The sequence below is a fragment of the Pteropus alecto genome, unplaced genomic scaffold, assembly GCF_000325575.1.
Source record: "Pteropus alecto unplaced genomic scaffold, ASM32557v1 scaffold43, whole genome shotgun sequence".
NCBI classification, from domain to species: Eukaryota; Metazoa; Chordata; class Mammalia; order Chiroptera; family Pteropodidae; genus Pteropus; species Pteropus alecto.
In genome coordinates this window covers 3689567-3712887 of record NW_006435764.1, presented here as the reverse complement: position 1 = coordinate 3712887, position 23321 = coordinate 3689567, and the positions used below count along the sequence as shown (strand labels likewise).

The window sequence follows — 23321 nt, the reverse complement described above, 5'->3', positions numbered from 1 at the left end:
CTGCTCATCAGCAAGCTGTCCCACACTAGAATGGGTGACCCTTTCTCTTGGAAAGTTACCCAGAAGTCTCCAGGAGTCCTAGAGTCAGTGCCAGTGGTAGAGAAGGGTCCCAAAGATGAGCAGCACTGTCAGTAGAGGGTCCTTTAGACCAGGGGCCGGTCGTCAGACTAAACTTTTGTTACAGAGGCCCAGATAGTAAATATTTTAGGTTTTGTGGACCAAAAGGCAAGAAAGAGGGTATCATGAAGGTATGTAATATAACAAGAGAGATAACAGTTTTTACAGATATTATAGATGCAATCAAAAATACAGAAATAATTGAGTTTAATTTTTAATTGAGTGTAATACAGATCTAATGAGAAAAATGGAATTCTTTTTCTAGGGGGATAACATTTCACATAAATAGTATCTAAAGTTAGAGGACCCCTCTCAGAATCTGTTGCAAATAATCATCTAATCTCTTAATGCTGATCCGTAATGAGACTTTCATGTTTCGCCTTTGAAAATATCTTTTTACACAGGTAGGTGCTGCCACATTCTGATACTCGTCCAGAAGCATATGATGTTAGTTGAGTATATTTGTCACTTGGAAGGCATTTTTAGAATTCTAGTAGCTTTTTCTCTTGATATTTGCCTCTTAACATGTAGATTAATTTTCAGTTGAAGATTGGACGAAAGCTCCTCAGTTGCATAACTAAATGGATTCTGAAGTAGGAAAATTTCCTTCGCACTTGCAGTAAGGACTGCAAAATGCTGTTTAACTAGTTTGAGTTCAGAAAACACATCCACTGCAGATTTGCGTGGGAATGAGGTTCTTTTTCTTTTAACTTCCGACAGCATAGGAAGTATATGAAGCAGCTTGAACTTAGGAGCTGGATGAAGTTAGTGTCGAAATTACTTTACCGTAGTGTGGGTTTTGCAGATCGGTGGTGTAATTTTAAGCTGTATTAGCCTTGTGATTTTAGGTTGACTTCATTAAGAAACACTAGGACTTCAGCAGAGGCAAATTTCAGAGCCATTCATTGTTCGGCAGTAGTGGTTGAGGGCTGTTATTCAGAAAACTTTCAATTTTGGCCTTGAGCTCAAAAAGTTGCAAAAAAAAAAAAAAAAAACCCTTGATGAGCCATCAAGCTGCTGGGTGATAGGACAGGAAAAAAAAAAAAAAAAAAAAAAAAACCCTTGATGAGCTATCAAGCTGCTGGGTGATAGGACAGGTCAGGAACTAAGAATGGGTAAGTCCATGAGAATAAGTCAAGTTCATTAATGTCAGGTTAACGTTGACATTACCGGCTCAGTAACACATGCAGAATTTTAAAAATCTCCCAAAGTACCTGCTGATGAAAGTAGAAAAATGATAAGCTTTAAATCTTTCAAGTTTTCACAGCTTTTGTAAGTTTGCTGAGTTAGCCTTTTTTCTCCACATAATTTTAACCACCATTAGTTGAAGCGTGTCGTTCAGAGTCTATTGCATGTTGTAGTGATTTCGTCTTTCCTCAGCCTCTCTGAAAACATTCTGCCTGTACTTGTTTCATGAGGACTAATCATAGAGGCTAATTCCTCATCACTCCAGACTCCTCAGGTAAACAGCCGAGCTGTCAGTCATGTCTGTGAACTCATCAGGAATCGAGGAAAACTGTCACTGGCTTCCTCGCTTGGCTGGCGTGCCTTTGGAAACCAACTTTGAACCTTCATTTTCATTTTTTATTTGTGTAAAGAAATTCTCCTGTTACGAGATTCATTCCATTTTAAGTTTTCTAGGATTTCTGACTGTGGCTTTCTTGTGAGTCAGGAATATTGTGATGACTGCGTAGTTGGTAAAGCTAACGTAGAGTGTCCTCTTCAGCACAGGCGTGGTGCGGTTGCGTAATAAACCCAGTGATTTGCCATGTGCTCGCATAACCGAACAGTCCACATCCCGTTGTGCCATAAAAGCCCAACATTTGTAGTCGTTTTCCTTTTCTCGTTTGGACACGTCGGGTCTGCAGGGTAATAATAAAATAGTATGTTGTGGTACAGCACGCGGCACTGAGGACTCTGTTGCTTATAACTGTGTCACTGCCCAGCTGAGCCGAAGTGCAAAGTGATGGAGCACCACGTGCGGCCACAGGTATCCCACTCAGCCTTCGTAGAGTAAAGGAGGCCAGAGACCGTCTGCGAGTGAGTGGCGTGCCTGCGTGCTGGGAAAACTTTAGAGACACTAAAGTTGAATCTCATAGAATTTTCACAAGTCGTGGAATATTGTTCATTTGATTGCTCCCATTCCCCACCTCCCCCCAAATAGTTAAGAATGGAAAAACCATTTTTTTGCTCAGGGACTGTATAAAGATGGGTGGCAGACCAGACTTGCCCGGCGGTCTTGGTACTCTGTCCCCAGGTGTCCCACGTTTCTGGAATTGGTTTGCATGCCAGTGGCAGAGAGAATGGGGTGTAAAGGTACCATTGTGGCTTTTGTCGTCGGTTGGTTGGTTTGGTTCGAATTTTCTGTTTCTTCGCTTGCTCGTTTTGTTTTGCACACTGAACTCTTAAGCGAATGCGGTTTCCTCTTTATACGTGGCTTGGCAGCTGGCCTGGTCTCTCTCGAGCTTGCATTCATACAGCCCTCCCTAAGTGCTGTTTCATGTTCTTTTCATAATTTTTTATTTCATCATACATAGGTCCATAGTTTACATAGGTGTATAGTTTAAAAACTCAAAGAGTATCACAAGATTTCTAACACAAAATAAACATCTCCTTGTTTCCTGTCCTGTCCCCTCATCCTTGACTTACTCGCTAGGGGCTGCCGCCTCCACCTCTGAGCTGTTTGCTCATCTCTCCTGCCATCTACGTTTTAAATCGCGCCTGTAGGTAGCTGTTGCTAATCCACCTGACTTCTAACTGTGAAGGTGAAGGTTTAGCTCTCATCTGCATAGCTCCTTCCCTCTCCCATCTCACAGCTCAGGTTAAAATGAATATTCAAAGTATGTCTATTTCGGTTAATTTTCCCTAAATCTTTGGCTTAATTTGCAGAATTCTCCTCCACATGGTCACGTGTGTCTGCAGCACATCTCCTTGGACACACCCTTTGCAGAGCTTGGCCCTGCGCCTTCCTCCGGGCTGGCTCATCTTGACTTTGTAGCCACAGGTGTCCCCCTCACCTTTCTTCTGGGCGTCGTCTTTGTGTGTTGTGTCCCTGGTTTCGTGTATTGCGTGTCTGCCCTCGTGGCTTAGCACCGTGCTTTGGCGAAGCCCGTTCTCCAGTAGCTTGCTGAGGAAGTATGCATGAACCTTTCAGACCTTCCACGTCCGAAAACGTTCTTTCCTAGGATCGCTATTGAGGAAGCTGCTGTCATTCTGCTCTCCATTCCTTTTATAAATGTGTTTTTCTCACTGGGTGCCGTGGGAGTTCACACCGTGCCGTAGGGGGTCTGTTTCACCTCTCACCGTGGTGGCGCGTGTGCAGGTCCCGAGGGCAGAGAAAATTTTACGCTTGGAGGTCATTTTTTAGAGGGGTTGGTTTTGTATTTATAGTATGTTGTTCTAAAACTTCTGTTACTTGGATGTTGGACTTCCTGAATTATTTCTTCACTTTCTGTCTCCTCGGAAACGTGTTGGCGTTCTCCTTGGCTGCTGTTGCGTCTTCTTTGTCCTTAATTTCGTTAGAGAGTTGCCAGAGCAGTGGCGAACCAGGTGGGCTTCAGCCCTCCGAACTCCTGGACGGTCGCGTCCACCTGTTGTGATTTCTCGTTGAGATGCCCCGTCGGCCCAGGTGTAGCCACGCCTTGTGGATCAGTTGAACTCTGAGATTTATCAGACACCACGGGTGTCACTCAGAGTGGCCTTCCTCTCCAGAGCGGAGACTCCTGGGCCGTCGCCCCCACGGAGGGCTCTGCAGGCTTCGCCGGGGCGCCGCCAGCCTTGGGGCCTCGCTCGCGTTCGTGGCCCCCACCTTTAGCCCCGTCGTAGCAGCTCTTGCCCACTCGCAGGTAATCTGTACCTGTCACTCACTGGCTGTCGTTTCATCCTTGGGAGCTGTATGCACGGCGGTGTGGGAGAGCTTCAGGATGGTCACAGCCGCTTACTTTATCCCCACGTGCTGAGTCCTGTTGCCACCCTCCTCATCTCCTTGATGCCATTTGGTTGGCAGTGTCCTCCTCCCCAGAGTGGGGTATGATGTTGCCTGGCATGAGGTGACCTGCCGGGACAGGCCGCAGTGCGGTTGGCGCCTGCCGTGGGCCCGGACACGACTCATCAGTGACTACGCTGAGACTGCTTTGCTTGTTAGTCACACCATAACGTGACTACGTTGAGCTTGCGATCAGCCAAACTCTTTGGACTTGTTTCTTTAGTCACTTTAACAGTTTTCTTACAGTCTTTTTTCTTCTTAACTCCCCAGACTCACTTTAAAAAAAAAAAAAAAACTTCTTAGTAGTAAAATAAGTCACGCTTTGCATATACTTGGACTGAATTTTTTGCAATTGTGGAATTTATACACAGGAATTATGCACATGCGAGTCTTCATGAGAATTTGTGAAGGACACATTACTTGCTCTGTTGTGGGCCAGGTGACAAAGTGCAGCTGGATTTTTCTTGATTGGCAGTTGGCTTTTTAAATATAAAAGTAAAGTGGGTGATAAGATCACATGCTTTGCCCTGCCCTGCCCTTCGCACCTTAGCGGTATGTTTGGGTCAGCCCCAGCGTGGGGGTGGGCATTGCGTTCTGAGGGTCTTGTATTTCCCAGGCAGCTCAGAATCCCAGAGGCAGGCCATCAGTTCGGATCATCTGGTGCCAGAGTGCAGCTAGGGATGACGGGAACGTGAAGATTAGGCTCGGAGGAGGCAGAGTTGTGGCTGAAGTGGGAAGAGGAGTGTGGTTGTGTGTGAAATCTCCCAGGGGACACCTCGGATTTCAGAGTGGAGGCCGTTGCGGGGCCTTGGCGTCTTCGGTGAGTTCTTGAAAGGGGCTCTGGATTCTTCCCTTTGTGCTCATCTCTTCCCAGTCCGTCTTTCTCGTCGTCACTTCTGTATTTGAACTGGGGACCTGGTCTTGCTGCTCAGTTGCCTTGTCTCACCTGCTTCATCGTTTATGTCTTAGTGTGGCGCGTGTTCCTGCAGCGTCCCGCCCTAGTGGCCTGGTCTTCAGCACTCCCTTCTAGCCCACATGCCAGTCACCTGCAGACACTTGGCCGCACCCAGGCAGGTTAGTCCTCTTTCCTCCCCGGCCTCCGTAGGAGTCCAAGCTGTGTTGAAAGTATACTTGCCACAGCATAAATGTCATCTCTATTTCGCTTTCCCTCTATCTCTATTCAGAATTGTTTCTTTCTGTGCGTTACTGAAATAACACTGCTTAATCTTCATACAGATACTTTCATGTACGTTTATCTCAGAGCTCACCAGCTCCCTCCTCGCGTCTGCTGCAAGCCTGCACTGCTCTGCTGCGCGTTCACGCGTGGCCCTGTGTCGCCCGGTCGTATTCCTAGCACCCTCTGAAAGGCTCTTTCTCCTGGTCATCAGGACGTTGTCCTTGCCGTGAATTTCCTGAAGCTGCTGGGCCTTTCCGCCCTCTGCGCTCGCAGGCTCACCTGTCCCGGCCGCGAGTACTGAACCTCGCCTGTCTTTTGAGGCCCAGCCGAGGCCTCACGTATAACAAGAGTCTCTGGCCGAGCTCCCTTCCGTTGAGCTCCCTTTCTGCAGAACAGGCTTGGCCTTTATCTGTTGTTCTCTGTATTTTCTCTCTTCTCAGTTTTATTGTATTCTTCAAGGGTAGGGGCCATTTATCAGGTTACTCGTGTATTCATCGGTACAGTGCATATCAATGCTTCACAAATGCCTGTTGATTAATATGGCGCACATTAAGTGGATTTTAGTCCTTTATTTACCACTCTCAAAGGAAAGCTGAAATATCAAAGAAATTGCAAAGTAAAGCTGGGAAAGATTCTGGAACATGCAGACGGTAGAAACTTAATCGTTTTTGCACGTCTTTGGACAGAAGCAGTTGCGGAGCCAACACCGTAAAAGTGGCTCTGAGTCCGTGTTGCCTTTCCCTCTGAAGACGAGGTCCTCTCTGCGGGGCGCTCTGGCGCCTGATTAATTAGTCCGGCCTTTGGGTGGGGGTGGGGGCGACTCAAGTGGGTGCCTTTTCTGAGAATGGAGAAGCAGCTCCTGGGTGGACTTGCCCGTCTTTCTTTACCTTTTCCTTAGTATTTAGTGAGACCTGCCTTCAGAGGCCAGCTGTGACTCCTCTGTGTCCATGTTTCTGTCTCTTCATGTGAAAATTAAGATGTTTCCCAGGGCATCGAGCTTTGCCGTCAGGAGTAAAGGGTTTACCGTTATGATGCTGGGAGGTGATAGAGTGACTCTGCATTCTCCTATTTATAGATACTTTCCTCCCTGTCCCCTTCTTAGAGGCATGCCACTTCAGTGTGCCGTGTGCCGAGTGAGCAACCACCAACCTTTCTTGAGCCCAACAGTTCCCCATCTGGGTTTTGTCAGACACGGCCCAGCTATAAACTCCTTGCACACACGAGCCCAAGCCCCGGGAGGAGGCCCGAGGCTCCAGGGGTCTGGACACTGGCCGGAGCAGGTGAACCAGTAAGAACAGCTTTTTACTGCTGTTCGCTTTTTTGCAGCTCGCTGTGTTCAATAGATCCCGTTCCCAGGCTTCTTGTAAACTCGGCCAGAGTTTGGTGTAAGCTGCCTGCTGCTGGTGGGGTAACCAAGCAGTTTGTTTTGAATCTAAATGGAGGCCATGAAGCTCAGTTTTCTTCAGGACGTCTGGGGAGTCTAGTTTTTTATTTTAATACATTAATCAAACATCATTGTTTCCCAACACATTCGAGTGACCTAGGCATACTTTTTCTTCTTTACAATATTTTTGAATTAGCATAGAAAGCGAAATAACTTCCCAGAGGCATGTGCTTGTTTTAAAATGTGAGCAGGTCTGTCTAAGCTAGTAACGGGCCGCCCGTGGCTCTCCTGATTTAAGATCCAGCCCTTCTCCGTTATTTCAGGGCGAAGAGTTTGAAAACTTCCCTTTTATTCCTACAAATATTCCGAGCTTTAGAGGCTAAAAAACAGTTCTGGTTTTCTTGTGACCTCCTTTTCTGAGTTGAAGAATGTTCAGTTGCTATATATATACAAAAGAATAAACTTGATTTTCTCATATATGTATATTTTAGAAGAAAGGAAATTGTGGCTCCTAGGTTCTCCCTCTTCATTCCCCGCTGGCTGTTGTGTGGGCAAGGTGGTTAGCTGTTGACTTTGGCCTTGGAAGGAGCTGAGGGAGGGGAGCTATTTTAGTTCCATGAGAGAAACTTTGAATCATAATTGTGGTAATCATGTAATTGGAGCTGTCCTGTCCAATACAGCAGCCATGGGCCACATGCGATTTTTTTTTTTTTAACCTCGTTAGATGTCTTTATTACAAGGGTTGTTATTCCTTTACTGCCTCCATTTTACAGAATGGGTTTTTCTTTTATTTCCTGAACTAAGAACCCTGTCTGAACACACCTTGCAAGTAGGTTCATTAGAAACATCTTTATTAGAGGTGTTATAAAAACATGACTACATTAAAAAACATTACAGCATGGGTATTACTTATTTGAATGCTGCTTGTCAGTTGCTTTATTAGAATCATGTGACTCTTGAATACTTGAAATGTGGCTGGTACAAATTGAGATGTACTACAAGTGTGAAATGTACCGGATTTTGAAGACTTAGTACCAAAAAAAAATTGCATGTTGAAATAATAATGTTTGGATAAAATATACGATGAAAATTTATTTCATTGGTTTCTTTTACTTTTTTGGTGTGGCTGTTAGAAACTTTAAACTTAGATGTGGCTTTAGTGACATTTGTCTTCGACAGTCCCTACTTGGGTGATACCGGGGCCAGTGCCCTCTAATAGTGCTGAGAGAAGGGGGCCTCTGGGCAGTGCCGGGGGAGACTTGAGGTGTACAGGAATTTGACCTTGGGCAGTGTGTGCTGGTATGCCTCTGTATAAGATCGTGAAAAAATTATATTACAAATATTCCCTTCATAGAACATTTTGAAGAAATAGTATTAAAAATTTATAACACATTTTGTTATCTTAGGCAGAAGCAGCTGCTTCTATTTTTATAATTCATACTTCATATGTTTAGGTAATTGTGACTATTTCAACCAGAAGTATCTTATGCACGTTTATTGCAAGACTGTAGTACGACAGCAAATATTCACTTAGGATTTGGAATCTTGGGGCATCCCAGTGGGGCCAGTTATGAGGCGGTATAGATGGGGCTGGCTTCGCGGGTATGTGCAGCCTCACAGGGCTCCGTGGCCAGCAGCGTTTGCTTCAAGCTCGGCTGTTGCTGTCTGGAAATTCTTTATAATCTTTGAGTCTTTTTGGGGGTCTCTGGACCCAGCCAATCTCGGTTCCAGGTATTCCACAGTCGGTAGCGGTGTGCAGACTTGGGGTTTTGCAGAGCACAGTCTATCCTACTTGGATAGAAAATTGCTAAATTTAAGCAGAGTTAGTTTCTTTGCATAGGAGATTTTGAATTTTAATTCAAGTTCTTCCTTGTCATTCTCAGTTTGTTTCTCATTTGTAGGTAAGATGATGAGGAGTTTCTCCCTTCAGAGTTCTAATAGTTTATCTGGTAGCATGTTTGTGGGGTCATTTTTGGGGGGCCCCGTCATAAAGTGATGTATTCCATTAATGTCCTCTTTGTCCTGTTGGAAAAAAACCCACTTATATCAGCTCATCCACAGGGGGTTTCTGAATTAACGCAGCCACGCGTTTGCATAGTGCGCTTTTCCTCTGTTTCTGATGGCTGCGTAATTATTTGAGCTACTTACTGTGCTTTGGTACAGATGGTCGGCGGAGGCTTCAGTCCAGGGCCGCAGTGGTAGCAACCAGGGAGCTCACTGGAGATGCTCGGGCCCGACCCCCTGTTTACTGTGTCAGAGTCGGAGACCGTTTTAACAAGACCCCTGGGTGTTCCCTGTGCCCGTGAAAGTCTGAGCGGCACTGGGCTGAAGCTCGCTGACTTCAGTGGTAGGCACTGCACAGTAGCTTCCGTTCGCCGAGCCCCTGTATGTCCCAGCGCGTGTCTGGGCCTTTCTCATTGGCTCCTTCCAGCCAGTCCACCTGGGAGGGGCCTGAGGCTGGGAGAGGTGAGGCAGCTTTCCCAGGCTTCAGGGCCGGCCAGTAGTGAGCCGGCTTGGAGTCAGGCCTGTTGAGATGCTCAGTAGTCCCCACAGGGTTTGGGGGGACGTAGTGTGTACTTGGTGAAAGCCCACCCACGGTGGGGCCCTGTTGAATGTGCTCTCCCCGCAGCGCCTTGGCACGCTCGGCGGAGGGCCTGGGGTTCTTGTCATACTTCTCGCATTGTCGTGCCAGTCCTGTGTCGTGGAGACAGGGTAGCACCTTTTTGTTCAGAAACAGAGTCACTGCCTGCCTGCTGGGAACTAAAGTTACCATGGCCCAGATTGGGCTACTGAGAAGGGTGGTATTTCAGTAGTTGCGGACGACCTCTAATGACAGCAGTCGACCTGAGGTGACTAGGGTTAGGGACCCCTTGCTTCTATTCTGCACACATAAGATGGTAATTTTCACTTGTGTCTTAAGTTACAGGGAAGGTACAAAGCAGCAGAGGTCGTCGTCTGTGGCTTCAAGTGGTGGGTAGCTCCCTGGTGACCTGCCATCTAATCTTCAGCCTTTTTGGAGAAAACCCTATTTTTGAGCTGCTTAATTAAGATATAGATAGGGTTTGAATTCTTAGGTGTATTTGTTTACTAAAAATGAGCTGTCGAAGTTCTCACTCCTTACAGTTTTTCTGAGTATCTTAGAATAGTTGTACTTTTTAAAAGAATTCCAGTTTACCTTGGGACTCTGGGCAGTTGATCTTTGTACCTGTGAGTTCACCCCGAGCTTGCTTCTACTTCAAAGGGCATAAATAGAAGCCAGGGCCAAGCCAGCTCCATTCGCTTCCAGTCAGTTTGCTGTTTGGCTAAAAGATAAGACACATAACGCTTGTTTCAGGAGTCTGCTGTGGTTATATTTTATTTTTAAGTTTGCAGTACCCAATGTAAAGAAAATGAACTGTGGCACTGTATATTTCAAAGTGTTCGGACTTGAAAAATGCTGTTCTGATTCAGGTAGTGGCTAAAGAATTCCTTTTCTTGTGTTTAATTAAGTGTGATAAAATATGAAGTCACGGTCTCGGGGGGTTACAGGAGCTGGTAGATCGGGTAGGCACACTGCTGGATCACATAGACCAGGTGTCCAGGACAGCCCCCTGGACAGCTGGCAACTTTCTTCCCTGTGGTGATCTGGGGACAGAAGTACCTCCAGTTTTCAGCTCTATCACTTAGGGCCTTATTTGTCACCGCCCAGATGCAGGGGAGGACACGTGGAGGTTTTTATGGTTCATGGCACACTGGAGAAAATTTTGTCATGTGGCCATGCCTGCCTGCCCGAGAAGCTGGCAACATGGTCTAGGAGTGCCTAAGGAGGGGAAGGTGGGCCTGGTGGGTAGGCCCTCCTTCCGGGCAGCTGTGAGGGCCAGGGTGGGTTCAGAGACGGCCGAGCCAAGTTCCAGGGAAGGGACACTAAACCTTTTCTCTAAAGGACCAGAGAATAAATATTTTAGGCTTTGTGGGCCACATATGGCCCCTGTCACTCGTTCATCTCTTTTCCTAAAACAACCATTTAAAAATATCAACACCATTCTTAGCTTGCAGGCTGTGGGCTGGTTTGGTCTGTGGGCTGCAGTTTGCCAGTTCCTGCTCCTATGTCATCACTGCTGGTTATCAGCTTTTTTTATAAATTCGGTATTTAATGAGTTTCCTTTATAAGATTAACATTATGGAAGTCGGGTAGAAGTATGACTTTATAGTTTGTAGACATTATAGTTTCTTTTTGATGGATGTAAGCGTAAATCTTGTTTATTATTAGCCAGGAGTTAGGGCTTGATACCAGATTTGCTTTTTTGTGATTTATTTCTTAGTAGTTTTAATTATACTTTATCTTTGTCCATGGGATTACAAATGAGATAAAAAATAAAAACTTTTAAAAAGGTTTCAGATTGAATTATTAACTACGTCCAGTTTTCTGACTTCAAGTGGAGAGGACCATTAGTTAATGAGGAATTTGACTTACAGACCAGAACAAACACACAGCGACCCAGTGGTGGTGGGAAGACGTTTTAACACACCTGGGAGTGTTTCAACCAGTGACTCCACTGAAACATTTAAAATAAGAAAAAATGAACTGTTTTGTCAAATCGGTAACCACACATCCTAGGGTCAGAATTTCCGTGAGCGCCTGAAGGCAGGGCGCGCTGTCGGGGGCGTGGCTCTCTGAGGTCGTGTGGTGCCGGGGGCTGTCCTCAGACACGGCACTGTGCGTGTGGAGTCTAAACCGGCCCGGGACCCGTGCCCTGGTCATGGGGCATGGCGCTGCACGGTGCTATTTCAGTCACCCTGAGCTTTGGCACCGCGTGTGGGGAAGAGTGGTAAAGTGTGCTTTCTTTAGAAGCTACGATTTAAAACACTCACAGATAAATGAGCCAAGCTGCTCCAGCAGAAACGTGTGGACTGCTGACAGCGTTAACTTTGTGCTCCGAGCAAGGGACGGCTTCTCTCCTTCCTCTTTGTAGGATTGGAAACCTTTTTTTCTTTCCTCCTCTGAAGTTATAGTTTGTTGGTATCTTTTGTCTTTTTTTTTCCATGTCAGTTTTATTAGGATAAAATGGCACAGTGCAGGTGTTGTTTGTTTGTTAGCCGTTTTCCACGAAATTGAAAACCAAAAAACCATTTATGTGTAAGATTTATTTCCACTGTCCTTTTCCCCAAACTTACTTTCGTGTTACGTGTGTGTGTTTCACTTTTGCCATTATCTCCTTAGTTCCCTAGTAGCTGCCTTGGAAGTGGAAGTAGGCTGCTCTCGGGTTTGAAGGATGTTTCTTTCCTTCACTAGCAGAGGCGTTACGGTGCCCGCGGGCACTCTGCCCGTTCCTGGTCTGGAAGCAGAGAGGTCCCTGTTAGCCTAGTAGTGTGGGTGGTTGCTGACTGTGCTGGGGGTTGTGGCATTGCTTTTCTAGCATATTCTGTGGTTAATCACTGGCCTGATCATAAAGAGGAAGTGACAGCTGGGCCTTACGTTGCGGGCCACTGCTTCGTGCCACTTCTCCCTAGTGGGGCGTTGCCAGCCTGGTGTAGGCCCGCCTCACGGTGGCTTCCCCATCCCTATCCGGGTCTTGGTTCTGTTGCTGCTCACTGATGTGAGCATGTTGCTTTATGTGTCTTTGGAAACGTTTCAAGATTTTGTTCGGCAGCTACTATAGCACCATATTTTGTAATATCCTTACCTGAAACTTGTTCTCTTTATTTTTGAGTCCTTTATTTTTTCTTTAACTTCCTTAAAACTCTGCTTTTATTTGAAAGACTGAGATCGTAAACTTAAGAGTGAACTCATGTGAAGTAGGTGTGTATTTACACACCGTCGAGTAGCCTGCCGTGGTGCACACACGGTTCTTTCTTATTCCGATCAGTTTGGCTTGCAGCAGAAAGAAATATTGCCCTCCATGATCTCTATTTTAAACAGTACTTTTCTGAACACATGTATTCACAGAAGTATCAAGTTAGGGTCTGCTGCTCCCCGATCGCCTAATATGGGTGGATTTAGCAAAACACGTGAGAACGCATGTGTGCTCTGTGTGGGTTACGACCTTTGCGGCTGCGTTTCTTTTAACAAGGCTCTAACAGCACAGGCTTTTAAATGAGCATGTGTGACATGCTTTGGGGTGATGATGATGATAGGGGCCAAGTCATTAGGTGGATGGTGAAGCTGCAGCTGATCTACAGGTTACAATTTAGGAGTTACATGGATGTAAGTATGTATCTTCCCAAACCCTGCTTCAGGAATTAGGCAGTGAGCGAGCACCTTTGCCAGATAGGACCATCTTTTGAATGCTGTCCCTCCCTAACCGGAACTCTCACCATTTTGTGATCTTTTGGTCAAAAGTAGCCTTTGAGATTGTCCCGTCATGGCATCCTTAGATTATGTAGACCCTGTGTTTCATATTTCCATTTGTGGCACATCCTCCTTTAACTCTGTAACTCGAAGAAAACAAACTCCCTGGTTTCATGTTGAGGAGTGGGTAGGACGAAGGGGCAGGGGCAGCACACGCGCAGCTTTCTAGGCTGGTGGTTTTGTTTCTCATGTGTTTTTCCTAGTAACTGAGGAATTTCTTAAGAATTAGGTTCCAGTTTTTTGGTTTCTTTGTTAGGAACGGCACAGGCTTTTGACCATTTTCTGATTTTCAGACTTTCGGCTGTGAAAGTGCTGGTCGTTGGTGGTGATTGGTTTGGTCCTGCAGTATTCTGAAGAGTACTAGGTACTGAGGTCCCAAAGATACTAGTTCTGTGTAAGAATGTGTCCTTCACCCTGAAGAGATGGTTTACTTTCTTCCTTTCCCTTCTTAACCAAGTATGGATGGGATCACTTTGCAGGTTAAAATTCCAAGTTTTAGCATCTTTCAGCATTTTCAAGTCAATTTTCTGTTATCAATAAAAATATTTTCTGAGAAGGGAAAAATCCTGCTTAATTTTACTTATTTTGAAAGTGTTTTATCGGTTCAACGTGAAACTCATTTTACTTATGGCATTTTAGACTAAAACTAAACTGAAATTTGAAAAATTAATATGTGAATTTGAAATTTTATTTGAAATACTCTCTGCGTTTTGTTTAGACCAGCATGTTTTGGAAATTTGATCTTCACTCATCATCCCACATAGACACACTTCTAGAAAAAGAAGATGTAACACTGAAGGAGTTAATGGATGAGGAAGATGTTTTACAGGAATGTAAAGCTCAGAACCGCAAACTTATAGAGTTTCTGTTAAAAGCAGAATGTCTCGAAGATTTAGTCTCATTCATTATAGAAGAACCACCTCAAGACATGGATGAAAAGATCAGATACAAGTAAGAAAATTCAATCTTCTCTTCAGGGTGGGACTGAAGCCAGGTGGGGCAGGGTGTCCGGTCTCGTGGCCCCGCAGCCCCCACACAACCCTAGACCTTGTACAGGGCGTTTGGATGGTGGGGACGCCCGTCTCGGTGGAGCGCCTGCTCCTGTGGAGAGCCCGGCCCGGTGAAATGACGAGATTTAAAGCGAGTGTTCCGTATTTCACTCAGAAGGTCTTGTGGAAGGGCAGAGTGCTTTATAAATAGCGATGAAGTTTCTTAAAATAGTAAGACACGGGCCAAGTGCTTTCTTTGCAGATCGTTTTTTATCGGAAGATAGTATTATGTGGTTACCTGAGATCGCAGCAAATCGAAGCGAGAGCTTGGGTTATAAAGCGTGTCGCTGATAAAATAAATTCTGACCTTCTGTTAACTGAAAAGAAGTGTGTGGGTCTTGGTGAATGTTAGTGTCGCTGAATTTCAGTGGGTGACCCTGTGGGTGACTGCAGTGCGTTTATGTCCTCATCACCGACTCCATCTGCTTACAAGCAGCCCGAGAGCTAGCACAGTGAGACTGACTCCTTTATCACTGTCTCCTATAACATCGTGTACAGACCCTTGGAAACTAGCAGTATTCCATACGTATTTAAAGTATTGGGGTTTCAGTTATTTTTCCATCTTTAACTCCATTGAACTGTTTGCTCCCACCCCCGAAAAATGGAACAAAAAGTAACTGATTTTGCATTAGATAATGGAATACGAAGAATTATGTTTTTTAGTAGATTCTTTTTGTATTCTCTCCCCCAGTCTGTCCATTTTTTTTAGGTATCTTTTTATTTCTTCATGTGAGAATTTTGCTGTCAGGGAAATAATACTTATTAATGCTTTCAAGTTACCGGTGGTTGGATTTTCAAGGCAGTCATATTCTCTGCCAGCCATGAAGATTGACAGCTAGCATTCGGCGACAGCCTCCGCTCAGAGATCAGTGCCTTAGAAAAGAAGGGGGAAGGAAATTGGCAGCAGAAACACTAACATGCTCCCATCCCGCAAAAGATAGACACTGTGGAGTTCCCATCGCAGTGAACCAGCATGCGTGGGTGCTGCGTGTCATGGGCTTACCCTGTAGGAGGTGGTGAGGTGTGGGCTTTGCATCAGGCCCCCTGGGAGGGGAGTGGTCCTTCCCTCTTAGGCTCTGGGAAGCTGAGCAGGGGACTCGCCCTCTGGGGCCTGCCTGTTTCCCAGGTGCTGAATGAAGCTGGCACCTCTCGGGTGGGGGTGGGGGGGCACACCTTGTGGAAAGCACTGTTCTACCCAGAAGTGGGCGTGGCCTTTGTTGCATTGCCATGCCATTGTGGGGTTTTCTTTTCTTTTTCTTTCTTTTCTTTTTTTTTTTTGGTCTTTTATCTTTTTTTCTTTTGGTGCTACCTCTGAGGTTGCGAGAAACAGGTGTGCCTCCCTGGACACAGCCTTCTGGATGGCACCATTTCAAGGGAGCATGACTCGAGCTGGGCAGAGCAGTTCTCTGCTGGGCCGGCCTGTGTAAACTGCTGGAGGAGTCGGACAGTCGGGTTGGTATTGGATGAGAGCGCTTTTTCAGATGGGGTCCGAACGCTTTTCAGGGTTAAGGCCGACTAGTCATTTAAGGAAATTTAGAGCAGCGTTTTGTAGTTTTGTAGGATGATGTAGAGATTGCCGTGTTTTGTGAACTTCGTAACTATATTAATTACACGTGTGCATTACGCGTCGCTATTCCAACTTATTTAGTGATCACATACGTGTTACAGAATGGTCATTTTACAGTAACCTTTTTAATTTTAATGACAACTTTAAAAATAGGTCTTTAAGTAGAAGTATAAGCCCAAAAGCGGACATGCGGTTGGCTAGTCAGGATTCCCGCGGAGGGGCCGCGGAGCAGCCGCCGTGCTGGAGGCCGAGGGGAGACGGGCCAGAGGGAGGGACGGGGCAGTGGTCAGGGCTGCCGCTGGCGGGCCGGTAACCATCAGTGTGTGCACCGTGGAGCACATGGGCTCTGGAGCGCCTTTGAGAGAGAATTGGAGACAAGGCCAAGAAACTTCTTTCGAGTAGTTTCCTAGAAAGGGAGCAGAGGGACAAAGTGGGAACCGCAGGCCGATGTGGAGACGGGAGAGGAGTGGCGTTTCGTTCCTCGGTGGAAGAAACTGGTTTGTGTTGACTTGCTGGTGAGACGACGCTGCATAGAGGGAAGAGACGATGGTGTCGGTGAGCAGGAGATCAAGTGATGCCCTGTGCTTGCGTGGGCAGGAGGGAATGGGACCAAGAGGACGAGTGGAGGGTGGCGTTGGAACAGGGCTGTGAGGGGAGGAAGGGGCCCACGTGCAGGCCTCCGCTCCGGTTGCTTCTGTGTTCTCATAAGGGGGGAAGTGAGGGCACAGCGCGTGGCAGCGTAGGAGGGGCCTGGCCGAGGGGGAGCGGAGGGGCTCTGGGTGTTTCAGAAGCTTGTTTAATGTAAGGGAGGGAGGGACAATGTAGCCCCAGCCTGTCCAGAACCAGAACTCTGAGCCTTTTGTGTGGTGCCTACGATCCATATTCATGCTTCTTTACGTCATACTTCTGAGTCACCTGTGACAAAATAGGTAAAAAAATTTAAAAGGTGCCCGTGCCCTCCTGGACCTCCTGTGTCAAAATTTGGACAAGGTCTTCTACACACTTGGCTTGCCCCCGGGGGTTGAGGTCTCCTGCCTTTTACCGACTCTTTATTTGCCAGCAACTTTCAGATTGGGGTAGTCGAGACAGCGTGCCGCCTGCCCAGCCCCATGGCCGCACGCCAGCACCTCTGTGAATTCGAAAATAAAGAGAAGTAAAGACAGCCAGCTGTTCGTTTATTCCAGGCCTTCTTCTCAGTGTTTTGTGTTGTATTGTTCTCCCTCATGAGGTAAGGGCTCTTGTCTTAATGTTACAGACCTGGAAACTGAGGCCCAGAGAGGTTAACTTGCCCAGGGTCATACAGCTTGGAAGTGGTAGAGAGGTTCTGAAACTCGATGGTGTGGCTCCAGAAGCCACACCTGTAACCACTGGCTAATCCTGCCCCCGGCATGATGGTGACTTTATGTTGTGGCATCTTCACGCCCACCCGTTTCATAACGTGAGGAAGGCTAAGTTGCTGAGCCGCGCGCCTTCAGATGACAGCCCTTTGGTGACGTGGCCCTTGTGCCCACACACCTGCCAGTTCTGTTGCTTTTCAGTTTTTCCCTCTGTACAAAGGTTCATTTGGTGACAGTCTCCTCCTGCTCAGTCTGTTGCCCTCATGCCAGACCCTATCAGTGCTGTAGCTTTCTGTCTGCGGCCAGTGGCCTCACCAGTCCGGGGCCTCAAAACGGGCAGCCGCGTGCTGGTGTGGGAAGCTCCTGCCCACCGTCCTCACCTCTCTCGTCCTACAGCCGCTTCTGGCTGTTCCGCCCCTCCCTGTCCTGGTCAGCATTGGAGCTTGCCATTCCCAATGACTAGATGGTTCCGGATTCTGGCTGCTCTCCAGGGAGGAATAAAGAGCGGAGAACTGAACTGTGGCTTGAGGGGAGTGTGGTCTGCGTGGGCCTCGGAGGAGGCTCAGTTGTTGCTGCTGAAAACAGACGAGAAGTCGTTTGTGGTCAGAGAAGTGAGTGGAGAAAGTGGATCTACTCGTGTTTTTCAGAGGGTGAGCTCTGGTGCTCAGGGGTAAACAAGCTTTAGGGGTGCAGGTATTCCAGTACTGTGGGGTGTATGGAGGAGGTCTGTGTCCATGGCGGCGAGGCCTGGTGGAGGGAAGGTGGTGTGGAGAGCTCATTCCTTTGCATACCGCCTCCCACCGAGTCGCTCAGGCTGACAGCCCGTTCTCCACTTCAGTGTATTAGAATCTTTACTCTCTTAAGATGTGATGAAGACTGAACATTTGACAAGGCCCCCCTTATGCAATTTCTAGTACCATTTGCAGCCCATGTGAAAATAGAGGTGGCCGGTCTGGGAACCTAAACGTGTCTTGAGCAGTTACAAGGTGCTGTGTGCAGCGAGTTTCCTGGAAACCAGCGTCCCCGTGGTTGTCCTACCAGCTGTGCCGCTTTCAGAGCCAGAGTAGGCCGCTGATGGCTGCGGCCCGAGGCCTTTACCTGCCACACCTCGCCCATCTGAGAAGGCCCTGCGCCCTGCTGCGGGGCCTCCCTGTGCTCCTGCGTCCTAGGTGTGCTCCAGTTTTGTTGGGGAAAATACATTCGTTAGAGCATGGTTTAGGAACAATTTTTTAGACACAGTAGAAAATTCACTTTAATCTAGAGATTGGACAGAATGGATTGAAATGATTTTCTAATTTCCAGAAGATAATTTTGTTATTTTTCTCACAAAATTTGAGGAAAGCTTTCTGATTTGTGTTTTACTTTATGTAATTAAACTGTTAATGTAGATGATGATATAAATATCCTATTCTTCTAGGTACCCAAATATTTCTTGTGAGTTGCTCACTTCCGATGTCTCCCAGATGAATGATAGACTGGGGGAAGATGAATCCTTGCTCCTGAAATTGTATAGCTTCCTCCTAAACGATCCCCCCTTGAACCCACTACTTGCCAGTTTCTTCAGCAAGGTGCTAAGTATTCTTATCAGCAGAAAACCAGAACAGGTAAATATTGTTTTCCACAGGTAAGTATTAGGGCTGATCATCCCCCGAGATGATCCCCAGCCATCTCGTGACTTCAGTGTTCTGAGCGCGCCTGAAGTCCAGCTTCTCTAAAAGAATATGTTTTAAACCTTATATATTCCAGATGCTCTCTGGCTTAACACTGAGTTAGACATTAAGGAATATGTTCTAATGTGCCATATTCCTGTCTGAGTGCCTCACGTCTCAGTGCTTTCGCATTCTGTGGTTTCTCATGACAAGTGGTTAGAAGTGTGAGAACGCTGGTGTCAGTGGCGGCGTTACGGTGCACACCGAGCAGCTGGGTGTGCGAGTGGAGTCTGAGTGAGTGTGTAAAGCAATAGTTTATGTTTTTCTTTTCCTTTAATGGTGATTACAGATGAAGGTTAAATCAAAAAGCTTCCCTGTAAGTGTAATTGATGGTTGGTTTATACAGATGATGATTGTTTCTATTGCGATTCCACTCAAAAACTTAAATTTTATTATATATGGGATCTAAAGAACAAAATAAACAAGGAAACGAAACAACCAGCTATAGACACAGAGACAAACTGATGGTTGCCAGATGGATAGAAAAGGTAAAGGGATTAAGAAGTAATTACAAAACAGCCATGGGGATGTAAAGCACAGCATACGGGATACTGTCATTAATATTGTAGTAACTGTATGGTGCTGCCAGGTGGGTATTAGACTAATAGCGGGGATCACTTCGCAAATTATATAAATATCTAACTGCTATGCTGTACATCTGAAACATATAAAATAGTATCGAATGTCAACTCTAATTGAAAATAAAATAAATAAATAAATTTTCCTGAGTCCAAAAAAAAAATAAAGAGGGATGAATAGGGGCTGGAAGACAACTTAAATGTGGAGCTTGAGACATCTGGGTATAGATGTAGCTCTGCTCTAGGAGTGCTTGGGAGAATCCCGAGCCTGCCTGTCATGGCCCCGACGTCCCCTGCCTCTTCCCTCTCTTCCTCCTTTTTCTTCCCCCTCCCCGCTTTGCTTGGTTCTTAAACAGTTCGGCTGTGCTTGGAAGTGATTTTCCAAGCAGCTGTTGCGTGTGTGGTTCTCAGTGCAGCCCTGGACAGCAGCAGCGCGGTTACCCCACTGAGGATTCGTGGGAAGCGCCCCGGGGCTAGGGCTCAGCAGGCTGAGGCGTTAGCAGGTCTCCCAGATGACCACTGCTCTAGTGGACTTCGGTGTGAAAGGGGCTGCTTGCCAGGAGGTCTGGTCTCTATGGAGACCGGCAGCCAGGGAGCATGGAGAGGGAGCCTCAGGTGCCCAAGTCCAAACTAACAGCCCTGCCAGAGTGCAGCGAGCAAGGGTGTGCTGACAGGCGTGGGTGGCCAGACTCAGCGGCCTGGCACCCTTTACAGGGGAGAGTAGACTCCAGGACCCGTCCTTGCCCTTGGACACGGAGGGACTAGAACTATTTTAAACCCAGTGCGTCTATTTTGTGCCAAGGTGAAGTGAATACAGGTTTTATTTTAGAAAGATGAGGTCATTCTTTCATGTTCTTCATTGAGCAGGATTACTTTCCTAAATATATTGGAATTGAGGTTCTTTTTTTCTTAGATAATATTCCCCAAATTATGGTTACTATAATGCAGGTCGTCTTTCTCTCTTCTCTCTTCCAACGAGAAACAACAGGACTTCTCACTGTTACTGGGAAGTGCAAGTCATCCCATCAGCCTGAGTTACTTAGTCAGTGCCAGATGGTTGTAGCCATTATCGAACGGGCCTTACACTTATCATGCTTTTCCCCTTCACTGTGTGTGAGGGGAACCCGAAGTTGTGGGCTCTGGTTTTCAGTGTCATGAGTGTTTCTGAGGATTTGCATTGGTCTCCAGGGTCAGACATGTCATCTGTGTAAAGGTGAGGCCCCTTCATTCTGCTGCTCGTTGTGCCTCTTGGTTCAGGACTCCTTGAATGAGAACGAGCAGATTCAGCAGCCCTTGTTTTATTAGCCGCAGGAAGAGGCCACACGATCTTTTCGAGAATGATGAGTGTAAATAAAGGTTTCCCTTCACTTGATGTGTTAGTAAGGAGACATGCAGTTGCTAGTAGTGAACAAAACGTAGACTCCATCCGGCTCGGCCGATACGGAGCAGGAGGTCCAGTTGCGGGGCCCCGTCAGTGTCAGACGAGTTAGTGCCCGGGTAGTGGTTGTCCTCTACACAGGACATCGTGCTCTGTCCACGACACTGGCTGCGATTTGTGCGTTTAGGCTCCAGATCGAGTGCTTTTACCACTGAAACTACGTAATATTTTGGGCACATGTGATTTTTCCTCTTCTCTCTTCTACCGTGCTTTCAAAAACTATTTTGTCACTCATTTGCTAGCGGATTAATTATGTATAATTTCTTGAAGGTTTATATTACAACATTTAACCTCATTGTCTGGAGAAGCAATGCGTGATGGTTAATCGTTGTGTGGAACAGTTTTCATCGTCGTCTGGCCATTAGATTTCTTTATGCCGAATAATGGCAGGACTGTGGCTTTTGAGACATATAAATCTAAGTTTAAATTTTAGGGCAGCCACTTTTTAGTTTCTAGCAAGATGCTTCACTGGTCTGAGCCTCAGTTTCTTCATCTGTTACACTGAGTTAAGCAGCCCCCACTCGGGCTTCAGTGAGGCTGTTAGAGCAGCTGCCTCGCCAGCCTGCTGCTTCCAGGGCCTGTGAGTAGACCATTCGTGCCGACAACAGGAATCAGAAGGCCCACGAGGGCGTACAGGACAGACAGTCCCCCTTTTCTTCCCACGCAGAAGGCACTCGGGGCAGGGTTCTAATTGTGTTACCATGGTCACAGCCCCACGGTGTAACGGTCAGCCTCCCCCACACTCACTCTCCTTGTGTGAATCTGATCAGGTGAAGTAAAGTCCAGATGTGATGTTTCTGTGTAACAGGTGAGCTAGTCATTTTGAGTGATGTAGAAATCCTTATGTTTCGAATTATTTTCTCTTGCTTGCTCCATGGAATATAATTAGAATTTCGAATATTCTGGGTTTTAGTGCAAAGTCTAATGGACTTGCTTTATGTATATAAACTGAAATGGTATATTGTCTGGCTTTTCACAGGGTATGCAATTTATTATCCTCTGAGAATTAATAATGAAAGTAAAAAGAGAAATATTCTGTTATGGTGTATTTGTATTTGGGAGTGTGAGATAATTTGGGAGATTTTTTCCTAAGGGATTGTTGAATATTATAAAAATTAGCAGGCTTTCCAAATTGACATAATACTACGAATTCAGCATTTCCTCTCCTCTCCTCAGAGTGGGGTGGGATTCGGGAGCGCGGGGCCGCTGGGGGGTCAGGATCGGAAGCATTCTGAAGTGCCCGGTTGCTTGTCTTTCACCTTTGGCTTCTTCTCCTCTAGATTGTGGATTTCTTAAAGAAGAAACGTGATTTTGTCGACCTTATTATAAAGCACATAGGAACGTCAGCTATCATGGATTTGTTGCTCAGGCTCCTGACATGCATCGAGCCGCCGCAGCCCAGGCAGGACGTGCTGAACGTGAGTAGAATTGTGACTGTTTTGGAGTATGGTGGGGACAGGTGGGTGGGCTGCTGTGCTGGGGGGTGTCCCGGGGCTTGGTGGTAGAAGGTTGGCTGGGAAACTGGGGGGCAAGGCGGAGGGTCGGGGAGAAGGTTGTTCGGAGATAGGAAGAGACTCAGGTTTCACGGGATTAAGATTGAGGCAGCACGTCCCAGGGGCCTAGGGTGTGTCTTTGTCCTTTGGGGTCTTTTTCTTTGCTGGTTGGTTTTCCAGTGGGGGCGGGGGGCGGGGTGGAGTGGGCTGAGGATTTGTCTCAAAGCTGGTGAGGTGATAAGAGCAGAATAAGACGGTTGGGACTGTGAACCTCGTCTGAGTGTGCTTTGAGGCTTCTCGAGAAGACGGTCGCGCTACAGGGCCACCCCTGAAAGTCAGAAAGGAGAGGCGTCGGCATTTCAGGGAATCAGGCTTCAGAGGTAACGTTCTCGTGGGTGCCGGGAGCGCAGGCTAAGGAGGAAGCAGTTTACTTCCAGAGGGCACATATTTTAAATTTGGGGAGATGGTTATTTTAGGGTTCGTGTGTCTCTCGAGGAGCTGCCTTTGCTGGAATTCGGGTGGGAAGAGGGCTGTGGGAGTGACCTGAAGGCGAGGTTCCCCACAGACTCATCTTTGCCGCCCCCTTGTCTTCTCCTTCCCGGTCCATTCCATCTCAGCCTCGAACCTGAGGACTTGCTCATTTCTCTGGAAATGCAAATTTTAATTAATGAGCTGAGGGACCAGGAGAGACAGGAGGCTTGTCAGGTGGTGTCCCGGGAAAGGGCAGCTCCGCTGAGGTGGGCAGGAGTGGCCGCAGTGGCAGGGCGGGCGCACGCGTGCGTGCTGCACGCGGGATGGTCCTGGCCTGGGGTCGGGGCTGTGTCTGCAGGGCAGAGTCCTTGTGAGGAAACCAGCAGAGCAGACCCAGCGGGCGTCCCGAGAGCTGCCTGCGGAAGGGCCCTGAGTTGGGACACCGGCTCCTTTTCTGTGTTTGCAGGTGTGGGGCGGGGGGGCGCCTGCATATTTGGACTGTGGCAGAGGGTTATTCAGCGTAGATTTCTAGACTCGCTTTGGTCACTTCCACGTTGAATTCAGGTGCAGCGATGGGCGTGGTTCATCACGGCACTGTTGGGGGAAGGGTAGCTGGAAGCGCCTCAGGGACTGACTTCAGTGTGGGGGCCACTGCGAGGTGGAGTCCAGAAGCGGACCTGGGATGTGC

At 47.1% G+C, this 23321-nt stretch overlaps 1 protein-coding gene across 8 annotated transcripts in view; it reads left to right on the top strand.

Moving 5' to 3' along the window:
- The window catches only part of PPP6R3 (protein phosphatase 6 regulatory subunit 3), an 85820-nt gene that overhangs the window by 2250 nt on the left and 60249 nt on the right, over positions 1-23321 (top strand). For 7 of the 8 annotated variants that reach the window (XM_015588730.2, XM_006911005.2, XM_006911004.2 and 4 more), the window contains exons 2-4: positions 13710-13942; positions 18362-18548; positions 21950-22087. In XM_015588730.2, coding sequence (XP_015444216.1) covers positions 13716-13942; positions 18362-18548; positions 21950-22087 — 552 coding nt within the window. In that variant the 5' untranslated portion in view covers positions 13710-13715. The remainder of the gene's footprint in view (positions 1-13709; positions 13943-18361; positions 18549-21949; positions 22088-23321) is intronic. The other variant, XM_015588731.2, reaches the window with a different exon arrangement.